Here is a 12,589-nt window from a genome sequence, read left to right as displayed (position 1 = left end):
GGTGACATCACACATCCTTGTCTAAGGCCTACTTTTACTGGGAAATAATTTCCCTCTTTCCTACATACTCTAACTTGAGCCTCACTATCCTCGTAAAAACTCTTCACTGCTTTCAGTAACCTACCTCCTACACCATACACCTGCACCATCTGCCACATTGCCCCCCTATCCACCCTGTCATACGCCTTTTCCAAATCCATAAATGCCACAAAGACCTCTTTAGCCTTATCTAAATACTGTTCACTTATATGTTTCACTGTAAACACCTGGTCCACACACCCCCTACCTTTCCTAAAGCCTCCTTGTTCATCTGCTATTCCATTTCTTCTTCTATGAATACTCTAAATAAGATTGGCAAACTCACAATATCAATATTAATGTACAGTTTAAAATATACAATTCTATTTCAAAATTATTATAGAGTACCTTTATGTTTCTAAAAGTTAAGTACAGCCTGTATCAGCAACATTTTGGAAAATCTTTCATTAATAGTTTTGAGGAAAACATTAAGCTCAAAAATAATCATGATTTAATATTACTTCTTTATAAGTATAGCCTCTCCTCGCTTAACAATGGAGTTCCGTTCCTAAGACCACATTGGTAAACGAATTCATCGCTAAGTGAGAAGCATACTATAATGGTAGTGGGTTTGGGTCAACCATCTTTGATATTGTTTTAATGTCACATTTGCACCATTATAACATTTCTGGTATATTTTTAAATATTTATACAGCAGTGTACTGTATATTGTAATAAACAAATTAGAGGAATTCAGCTCTAATATACATTATTTAGGTATGCATACTGATCAGAGAGCCCGTCATAAGTCTGAGTTGTCGGTAAACAAATACGTCGCTTAGTGAGGAGAGGTTGCATTAGAAAAAGACTTTCTTCATAGTACAGTATTAACACAGGAGGGTTATTAATATGGGATAATCCAAGAATGTAAGGCAATGTGAATGGTTTCCATTACAGTTTTTTAGTTCTCTCTCAAAGAATCTAACCCACAGTCAGCTAACTCCTAGGTAACTATTTAATACTAGGTGAACAGGAAAAGCAGATTTAAGAAAACATGCCCTTACACCTCGCCTCACCAAAGATTCAAACCTAGGTCATTTTGATTGTCAGCTGAATATGCTATCACTGACCAATGAGGCATGAAAATCCTACTTAGTATTAAATTTTTCACAAGAATATGATGAACAGTTTTTGAAACTCTCAATATTCTCCAAAGTATTAAAACTGGCAATTATAATATGACACGATACTTACGTGGGTGAGTCTTGGTAGCGCCCTGCTTGGGTAGGTGACAGAGTACCCGATCTTGCTGAGCCAGAGCCACTGCCCGACACAGACATTTGGTCACCTGTGAAATAATAAATTCACATCTGCTAAACCTTAGGTAAATATAAACAATAAACAAAAACAATAATACAGTGATACCTTGAATTTTGAACAGCTCCCAACTCGAACAATTATGTAAGTGTATTTTTGCAAGTGCTTTTGTAAGTGTATTCTAGGGGTCTAAAATGGACTAATCTAATTCACATTATTCCTCATGGGAAAAATTTTGTTGGGTAACGGCACTCGAACAGCCTTCTGGAACGAATTGAGGCTGAAATTCGAGGTACCACTGTACTGGAAATAAAAATACTAAAACTGAGAAAGTTCTTAGCAGATTTTGCAATATTTTACAAAGGTCATTACATTAATCATCTTATAATGAAATTCAGTCATATTGACTATTATGATACATTCATGCTTTTATGGTGGAGTCTGAACCCTGGAACCTAACCCGCTTACACGGCGGGTTAGGTTCCAGGGCTACCGCCATAAAGCGAAAATTGCAGTAAAACAAATTACCCTTTTCTTTCACTTTTAAAGGCATGTAAATGCCTGATATGTTTATGCTATCATATTAAGTCAGCAATAGAACTAGGCATATTTTTTATGTAACATTTGTAGCCTTAAGAATTGTAATAAACATGATACATCATGACAACCAATTACAATTACATTACCATTTTTTTTTTACAATATTGAGACCTTAAAAAAAAGAGTCTGCCATTTTTTGGGGGGACCCAATGAACTTAACCCTATTTTTTATACATGTTGTTCAGTTTGCTTTAGATGATTTTTTTATTAAATGGCATTTTTAAGAATGTAACTATCGTCTTAATCAACAGTCAACAGTACTGATCTATACACATTAGCCAGAACTCTGCTGGTAGCCACATAACACTGGTATATGTATTCATGCTCCTATCAAGGTTGATGGACTGATCGAAACAACTACTACAACATGACATTCTTCAGAATAAGGAGTCCTAGATGCTGGACATATGTCTAATTTATCCATTTGTTGGTACATATGTTATGATATGCTGGGTGAGCAGTGGCAGCTGCTGTCACAGCTTATGAGGTACAGTAAGTGTATGTGTGAGGCACAGGACAGTACAAGCTCGAGCTATATCCCCCCCACCCCCTCCCTCCCTCTCTCTCTGAGACTCCAGCTGCTGTCTACCTCTACACATATTTATGGTACTGTTACATTATTGTAGCTCTTCTGTTTAATTAGCATGTATATATTAATTAAAAAAGTGATGGTGAATATGTTTTCTTTTTTGGCTCACCCTACTTAGGTGGAAGATGACAGGCAGAACATTTCACAAATAAATTGCCAGATGGACAGGAATGTTGCCTAAAGATTCATCTCCAAAGTGTGAGTTAATTGTCAGATGATACTTTATCCTAATTCATTCTGCAACTTTTCTATAAGCTTCCTGATCTAATTATTACCTGAATCCTTCTTCTTAGTGCCATCTTCACCCTTCCCTTCTTCCTCCTCTATATCCGTCTCACTGCTTGTGCTGTCACTATCTGTAAATTACAAGCAATAAACAGGGTTAAATAACGCAGGAGCTCCACCTGTCTTGTACCCTGGCAATGAAGTTCACATAGCAACTGAAATGAACATAAAACATAAGAGGATGCAATATATTAGAGATCCATCCTATAAGATGGCATACACAACCTTACACACTAGTAACTTATTCAGGTTAATTTTTATTAAAAAGGCTAACCAATCTATTAACAATAAATACTAATGTCCTCCAACATATTATTGGAACGTACGTTAGAATTTCCCCCCATAAGCCATGCATATCAAAAAAGTGACTATAAGGGGCTGGTAACCTTTTTCTGAATACATTAACAAAAACAAAAACTAAATTTTGAAGTTGGGTGTAGTATGGATGTTAAGAAAGAACTAATTATTAATGTTATGAGTGAAAGAGAGCTAGATGTCCTAGTATTTACATCGGAGTGTTCGGCTTTTTTGTTTGTGTTCAGAATGCTTTCCTGCACCAGTGTCAAGCAATAGTCAGCCACCAAAATGATTGTCAGGTTTTCTTGATATCTTTTCTCCATGATAGAAATGTCTTGGTTAAAATGATTCACTGTGGCATTCTATTTCACAGAAACTGTACATGCTGGAGAAAAACTAAATCCAGATTTGAATTCAGCATCCCAAAATTAGTTAGAAATACATTTATCATGAACCAAAATCATTGCTGACCACTGTTGTTATATTCACTGAGTCACCCTAAATCCCTAAGGGTCTTAATGTGCCTGAGGAATGGTAAGGGTGTGGAGTATTTTCCAGTAAAAGTGGGTTTACACAGGGATATGTGATGTCTCTATAACTGTTTAATGTTCACAGGTAGGGCTGTAAACAAAGTGAACACCATTTTTTTTTTTTCAATAAGTCGGCCATCTCCCACCGAGACAGGGTGACCCAAAAAGAGAGAAAATACACCCAAAAAGAAAATACTTTCATCATCATTCAACACTTTCACCTCACTCACACTATCGGTCTTTGCAGAGGCGCCCAGGTACAACAGTTTAGAAGCATATAAACATACCCCTCCAAACTGCCAATATCCCAAACCTCTCCTTTAAAGTGCAGGCATTGTACTTCCCATTACCAGTACTCAAGTCCGGCTATATAAAAATAACCAGTTTCCCTGAATCCCTTCACTAAATATTACCCTGCTCACACTCCAACAGCTCGTCAGGTCCCAAAAACCATTCGTCTCCATTCACTCCTATCTAACACGCTCACACATGCTTGCTGGAAGTCTAAGCCCCTTGCTCAGAAAACCTCCTTTACCCCTCCCTCCAACCTTTACAAGGACAACCCCTACCCTGCCTTCCTTCCCCTACAGATTTATATCTCTCCAAGTCATTCTACTTTGATCCATTCTCTCTAAATGACCAAACCACCTCAACAACCCCTCTTCAGTCCTGTGACTAATACTTTTAGTAACTCCACACCTCCTCCTAATTTCCACACTCTGAATTCTCTGCATAATATTTACACCACACATTGCCCTTAGAACACCAGTGTGTTGAGGAAATTTGCCAATCTAAAAGATAATGATCTTACATAAAATAGCAGATGACATGAGATTAAAGAACATTATTATTATTATTATAATCAAAAAGAAGCGCTAAGCCACAAGGGCTATACAGCGCTGGAGATTAAAGAACAAAGAAATTAGATCTGTGGTGACAAAAAGTATAATTTGGAGGTGTTAAAGGGGGCTTTGAGATTTAAGGGCTTCTGCATTCAGCAGGCATGTCAGACTAGAATTAGAGGAGACAAATGACTTTTGGGATTTAATGTGCTGCTAGAGAGTGAGCATGATAACAGTTACGAAGGCTTCAAGAAAACCAATTAGGTGAAGTTAATTCTAGAGGCAGAAAGTATAGTGCCTGCACTCTGAAGTGGGGGTAGGGATGTTAAAGAATGGTGAATAATTTGAAATGTGAAGTACATGCCCCTTTGGAAAGACAGCTGTGAAATGAGTGATGGTGAATGTGTTTCCTTCTTTGGGTAACTCTACCTTGGTGTAAAACAGCCACTGTAAAAACAATGCACAGTATTGTTCATTACAACACTGTACTGTACATTAAAATTTAATTTTACTGTAATATAGTCCATGAATATTTTACTGCTACAGCCTAAGATAAGATAAGATAAGATTTCGTTCGGATTTTTAACCCCGGAGGGTTAGCCACCCAGGATAACCCAAGAAAGTCAGTGCGTCATCGAGGACTGTCTAACTTATTTCCATTGGGGTCCTTAATCTTGTCCCCCAGGATGCGACCCACACCAGTCGACTAACACCCAGGTACCTATTTGCTGCTAGGTGAACAGGACAACAGGTGTAAGGAAACGTGTCGAATGTTTCCACCCGCCGGGAATCGAACCCGGGCCCTCCGTGTGTGAAACGGGAGCTTTAGCCACCAGGCCACCGGGCCTTGCAGAGACCTCTAGAAATGTATCTCCTGTAAATATTGAATTATCATCATATTGGTGTTTCCAAAACTAGTGCTCAGCGTAAAATAATAGCTGGGAAACAGAAATATGTTATAGCAGGTTGCACTAAACATAAATATCAGCACAATCACTCAGTAAACACTGTGTAACTAGATGTAAGTTTTTCAAGGCAAATATTTGTTTTATTTTAATTTTTTTAAGTTTTTCCAAAGTGGCAGCAATACACTCTGTCAGACAAAACCCATTTTCATCCAATTGTGCCCCTGTTCTTCTTCCAGTCTTCTTTTAACTTCCATACATAATTGGTAACAAATCTTGTTCCATTATATTTGTATTGTAATCTAAGCAGTAACTTCTTGTATCTTCACCATCTTTATTCAGTCACTCCATAACAATGAAGATCACTGAATCAATTAAAATAATATGTAATTCTTTTACAAGTGACCTTCAGTCATTACCTACCTTTATTATTGTACTTATGATTGTAGTTCAGTGCACTAGTCCTACTTAATAGTCTAAGTCTAGTTCTTAAGTAACAAGCACGCTTTAAGATCAGTTGCTTGAAATGCACTGCATAATTAGTAGTTTCTTTTGTGCCTACTACTGCACTAATACATTTATCTTCATTATTTGTATGGCTCAAAGAAAGAAACACTATCATTTATCATTACCAATATTGTTACATATCTAGCAAAAGCCCCTAAAAAATATTACATTCTAAAAACATCTGATTCAGTTGTAAACTGATGAAAATGATCATTACAGTATTGTATATCTTTTTTAATGACATAATATATATCCTGCTCCCCAAAGGTAAGTGGAAGTCCTCTTCCATAAGTTACGCAGGTCATAAGAAGCGACTAAAATGTTGGGAGAAGGGGATAGTAACCCCTTCTCCTGCATAAATTACTGAATCAAAAAATTTTTTTTTTCTTTTTCAGGTCGCTCTGCCTATGTGAGAGATGGCCAGTGTCTTAAAAACTATATTAAATTATATAAATAAATTAATTAAATATATAAATTCTAGGTAGTAGGTTGGTAGACAGTAACCGTCCAGGGAGGTACTATCGTCCTGCCAAGTGAGTGTAGAGCAAAAGCCTGTAATTGTTTTACATGATGGTAGGATTGCTGGTGTCTTTTTTTTTCTCATAAACCTGCAAGGTTTCAGGTATATCTTGCTGCTTCTACTAACCCTTAGGTCACACTACACATACATAGTAAGTAAGTAAGTAAGTAAGTTTATTCAGGTATACACAAATACAGTTACATAGAATTATCATACATAGCAGCATATGTGTAGAGAACCTAGGATAACCCAAAAAAGTCAGATAGAGTGACTTATTTCCATTGGGGTCCTTACTTATAGTATATAGCATATACACACCTCTCTGGATTTTCTGCTATTTTCTTTCTAGTTCTTGCTCTTGTTTATTTCCTCTTATCTCCATGGGGAACTGGAACACAATTCTTCCTCCGTAAGCCATGCGTGTTGTAAGAGGTGACTAAAACGCCGGGAGCAAGGGGCTAGTAACCCCTTCTCCTGTATAAATTACTAAATTTAAAAAGAAACTTTCATTTTTCTTTTTGGGCCACCCCGCCTTGGTGGGATACCGCCGGTTTGTTGAAAAAAAATATATATATTCACCTACCATCCGACTTACGACCAAGTTCAGTTCCGAGAAACCGGTCGTAAGTCGAAATGGTCGTAAGTCGAACTTTACTGAATATCAACAAAACATTTTTGTAATGACTTTATTTTATTGTTTTATTTTGGTATTTCATGTTTTACTTTACTTTTTATGCTGTTAGTACTGATTTTATACTGTAAGGTTTAGGATAAACACTGTGTACAACACAAATAGTTGTTTATTTCCCAGAAATTTGGCATAAAAAACACGGTCGTAAGTCGAGTGGTCGTAAGTCGAGTGGTCGTAAGTCGAGCAGGTCGTAAGTCGGATGGTAGGTGTATATATAGCATATATATATATATATTTTTTTTTTCAACAAGTCGGCCGTCTCCCACCGAGGCAGGGGGACCCAAAAAGAAAGAAAATCCCCAAAAAGAAAATACTTTCATCATCATTCAACACTTTCACCTCACTCACCTCTGGGTTTTCTTCTGTTTTCTTACTAGTTCTTGTTCATTTCCTCCTATCTCCATAGGGAAGTGGAACAAAGTTCTTCCTCCATAAGCCATGCATGTCATAAGAGGCGACTAAAATGTTGGGAGCAAGGGGTTAGTAACCCCTTCTCCTGTACATGGTACTAAATTCATAAAGAGCAACTTTTGTTTTTCTTTTTGGGCCACCCTGCTTCAGTGGGATACGGCCGGTGCGTTGAAAGAAAGAACATAAAAATATAGTGCCTGCACTCTAAGAGGAGGGATCTGGGATATTTGCTGTTAACAGAGTCATCTAAACTGTCGTATCTATGTGCCACTGGAAAGACAGTGATAGTGTAAATGATGATGAAAGTGTTTCTTTTTCGGGTCACCGTGCTTCGGTGGGAGACGGCCAGTGTGTTAAAAAAAATATACAGTGGTACCCTGAGTTTCAAACTTTCTTCGTTCCAGAAGGATGTTTGAGTGCTGCTACTGAGTGAATTTGTTCCCATAAGGAATAATATAAATTAGATTAGTCCGTTTCAGACCCCCAAAATACACTTACAAAAGCACTTACAATAATACACTTACATAACTGGTCAAGTTGGAAGCTGTTCGAAACTCAGGGTACCACTATACATGTATATATATATATATGTATAAATAACAACACTGCGACTAGCCAAGGAGTCGAACCCATGTTGCTTTGGCCTGCCTCATGATGGGCGAAAACTCATGATGCCTTAATCCACAGGACCACACATACACATACACGTGCAAGATTTCAGGTACGTCTTGTTACCTCTACTTACACTTAGGTCACACTACACATACATGTACAAGCATATATATACACACCCCTCTGGGTTTTCTTCTATTTTCTTTCTAGTTCTTGTTCATTTCCTCTTACCTCCATGGGAAAGTGGAACAGAATTCTTCCTCCGTAAGCCATGCGTGTTGTAAGAGGCGACTAAACTGCCAGGAGCAAGGGGCTAGTAACCCCTTCTCCTGTGTATATTACTAAATGTAAAAGGAGAAACTTTCGTTTTTCCTTTTGGGCCACCCCGCCTAAGATGTATAAATATATATCTTGAAAATAAGAACTACAGTACAGTGGACCCCCGGTTTACAATCAGTTCCCAATGCGACCAATTATATAAGTGTATTTATGTAAGTGCATTTGTATGTGTATGTTTGGGGGTCTGAAATAGACTAATCTAATTCACAATATTCCTTATGGGAACAAATTCGGTCAGTACTGGCACCTGAACATACTTCTGGAATGAAATAATATCGTAAACTGGGGGTCCACTGTATTTAAAAATCATATTTTTTGTACCATGTATAAAACATTAGATAACTAACAAAGTGTGACAATTTACAAAATATTACAATTTGCATAAAACATCACAAATACATATACTATACTGTGAGTGATACTACAGGTAAATATACTTTAAAATCAGACACACATAGACAAAGCCTTTATTAAACACCATTTAACTCAACGTGATCTTTATCAGTTTATGCAACTTGAAAAGTTCAAACTGAGCAAAATGTCCTTGCAATAAAGCCATTGACTATGTGTATTTGATTTACCATGTGTCAACTTACTGCCTAGCTTTCTTACAATTATTGTATGGTTATGACTGAGCACATCAAAAACCCAAACCTGTAAAGGAGTAATGATTCCAATTTTGCATTTATATTTCTCCTAATATTGGTCTCCTTGTGATTTCTCTTCATATGCATATTGTAAAGGTAAAATTTGTGGTCCTTGTAGGAGCCATATGACTTGAAGCTACCAGTAATGAGACACCCCTTGAGACAATTTGAACTCGTAATATAAGGGAACATTTTGAAATGGCTGCAACCCTAAGTTGAATAGAGCCATTACAATATTGGTATAAAACACTGACAAGATGTGTAATTAGACATGTATGCAACACCTGGGTATTATTATTTGAAGACACTTGTGATAGACAAAGATAGTATCAGAGGGAATCAGTCCCTCAACAAGACTAAGGTACTGAACACTGGCTTCCAAGCTGAGAGACTGATTATCTCGTCTTCTACTGTTTTCATATACCATCTCTGTACTGAACTGAAAAAGCCACTGGTTGGAAATACATCTTCAAATAATAAATACATGTAGGTGTTGCACATGTAACTTCACTAATTTCTCATCTTAAATAGTCCCTCCAAAGGCAGAAAACAAAAAGATTCATTTGACTTAATCAAATAATCCCTTCAAAGGTTAATATAACAGTGTGTAAAGAGCACTGTGTACTGAACTGGTAATCTTGCAAGTACAAGTCCACAGTTATACTCCTTACACAACTGTTACTCTCCCAATATGATGAAATTCTCTTTTCATATACTAGTAGTAATTTATGCTGCTAAAAACCATAGCCCTTGTCACTCATATACAGTGGGAACCTTGACTTATGAGTTTAATCCGTTCCGTGACCTAGCTCGCAATTCAATTTGCTCGTTTATCAAATCAATTTTCTTCATTTAAATTAATTGAAAAAGCCATTAATCCGTTCCTGCACTCTGGAGGCAAGACAAAATACTTGACTATGATGCTATTATCAACTGTACGGCTTATTTATCTATCATAATTCATTTTATATGACATTATAAACAATATAATTAACACAGAAACATGATATATACTTTAGAATGAATAAAAGAGGCCATAATATGGTGGCAGAGACAGCAGCAGAAGCATCCACCATATCCTGTCCCACTTTGACTATAGTATCTTCCCATGCTCTTATTATAAGAGAAAACAGAATATATGCAATAGATCACTAGTTTTCTAAGGAAAACACTGAAACAATGTATGTATTTATAAATAAGAAATCTCATATATAAAAACATAATAAATCATAATAAACCACAGAATGTAAAGAAATATTAAACTGTATATGTAGTACTTACACACTTGGAGCAGAGATGGTGGAGGAGGTTGAGGGTGCGGTGTATCATGTCAGTGGCCCTGTAAACCTCCAACAACAACATTGTTTTGTTTGATCACTGAACTTACCTGATACAATTTGTTTTGTTTAATCACTGAACTTAACTGATACAATTTGTTTTGTTTAATCATTGAACTTATACAATTTGTTTCGCTTAATCACTAAACACAACTTGTGCACCTTGCTTACGTTTATCTATGATTTCATGCTTTAATTCCATGGAAATCATCATTTTCTTCTCAGCACTGTCCTTTGCAGTTATTTTCTTAGGACACATGGTTAGAAAAAAGAAATTTGGCAAAATGACTAAAAAATGCAAGCAAGCACGAGAGATCTGCTCCTACAGCAATGTAATCATGTGTACTGGTTACCAGATGTTTTGGCTTCAGCTGTGCCAACTAGCAGTACCATTCTGAATTATTATTATGTACGTAGTATGTATTATTATTATTATATTATTATTATTATTATTATTATTATTATTATTCTTAATTTAGGGAACTGAAGCTCTATTATAATAATTATTATTATTTTATAATTATTTTTATCCTGTAATTGTTTTACATGATGGTAGAATTGCTGGTGTCCATTTTTCTGTCTCATAAACATGCAAGATTTCAGGTACGTCTTGCTACTTCTACTTACACTTAGGTCACACTACACATACATGTACAAGCATATATATACACACCCCTCTGGGTTTTCTTTCTAGTTTTTGTCCTTGTTTATTTCCTCTTACCTCCATGGGAAAGTGGAACAGAATTCTTCCTCTGTAAGCCATGCATGTTGTAAGAGGTGACTAAAATGCCGGGAGCAAGGAGCTAGTAACCCCTTCTCCTGTATATATTACTAAATGTAAATGGAGAAACTTTCATTTTTCCTTTTGGGCCACCCCACCTCGGTGGGATATCGCCAGTGTGTTGAAAGAAAGAAAGAAGGATTGCTGGTGTCCTTTTTTCTTTCTCATAAACATGCAAGATTTCAGGTACGTCTTGCTACTTCTACTTACACTTGGGTCACGCTACACATACATGTACAAGCATATATATACTCACTCCTATGGGTTTTCTTCTATTTTCTTCCTAGTTCTTGTTTATTTCCTATCTCCATGGGGAAGTGGAACAGAATTCTTCCTTTGTGAGCCATGCGTGTTGTAAGAGGCGACTAAAATGCCGGGAGCAAGGGGCTAGTAACCCCTTCTCCTGTATAAATTACTATTTAAAAAGAGAAACTTTTGTTTTTCTTTTTGGGCCACCCTGCCTCGGTGGGATACAGCCGGTGTGTTGAAAGAATTATTTTTATTATTATTATTATTATTATTATTATTATTATTAATTTAGGGAACTGAAGCATCAAGGATCCTTGACGCTGGTGAGGGGCTCTTCATCTAGGGAACTGAATCTGTGCTCTAGTTACCTAAATTAACAATAATAATAATACATATAAAAATAATAATTATTATTATTTTATTATAACAATAATAACGAATGCCGCCAACTCAGTGCACTGTTTACCTCGCTGTGGGAGCAGTTCTCTCATGCTTTGCTTACATTTTTGACAGTCGTTTGGCCAAATTTCATTTTTCTAAGCATGGGTCCTAAGAAAGTAAGTATAAAGAACAGTGCTGTGAAGAAAAAGAGGATGATTTCCATGGAATTAAAGCATGAAATCACAGATAAACAAGTGAGGTGTGCAGGTTTTGGGTTGAGGGGGAAGCAGGGGGAGTTGGCTCGTAACTCAGAGCAAAAAATCAACCGAGCGACAGCTCATATCTCAAAAAACTCGTACATTGGGACACTCGTAAGTCAAGGTTCCACTGTATTACACTGCCATTCACTGACTTGACACTACATCTGAGAATGTTATAGAGTATTATGCAAAATAGTATCAAGGTAAACTTATAACAGACACAAACATCAGCAAAGCTTTTCCAAATGAAAGGATTAAACATCTGCTTAAAGTACATGTTTAACACAAGGTGATATTTAACAGTTAAATGACCACTAGATGAAATCAAAGACACTATTTCTATAAAAGAATATCTTGACAAACTCAACACTCAACTACAAGGAAAAAAACAAGCATCATATGGCAAGTATGTCAACTTACACACATCTGCTCTTTTAACAGACAAGCAAACCAAAAAGGAAAACAGCTCTT

The 12,589-nt window shown here is 36.6% G+C and overlaps 1 protein-coding gene across 2 annotated transcripts in view; it reads right to left on the bottom strand.

The window, feature by feature from the left end:
- LOC128699531 (cyclin dependent kinase 11B pitslre) overlaps window positions 1-12,589 on the bottom strand; it is a 51,240-nt gene that overhangs the window by 17,682 nt on the left and 20,969 nt on the right. For both annotated transcript variants that reach the window (XM_070098092.1, XM_070098093.1), the window contains 2 exons: window positions 2,800-2,880; window positions 1,273-1,366 (listed from right to left, as the gene is read on the bottom strand). In XM_070098092.1, coding sequence (XP_069954193.1) covers window positions 1,273-1,366; window positions 2,800-2,880 — 175 coding nt within the window. The remainder of the gene's footprint in view (window positions 1-1,272; window positions 1,367-2,799; window positions 2,881-12,589) is intronic.

The sequence above is a fragment of the Cherax quadricarinatus genome, chromosome 61, assembly GCF_038502225.1.
Source record: "Cherax quadricarinatus isolate ZL_2023a chromosome 61, ASM3850222v1, whole genome shotgun sequence".
NCBI classification, from domain to species: Eukaryota; Metazoa; Arthropoda; class Malacostraca; order Decapoda; family Parastacidae; genus Cherax; species Cherax quadricarinatus.
Note: the sequence above shows the minus strand (reverse complement) of the source record. Positions and strands in the feature narration are given on the sequence as shown.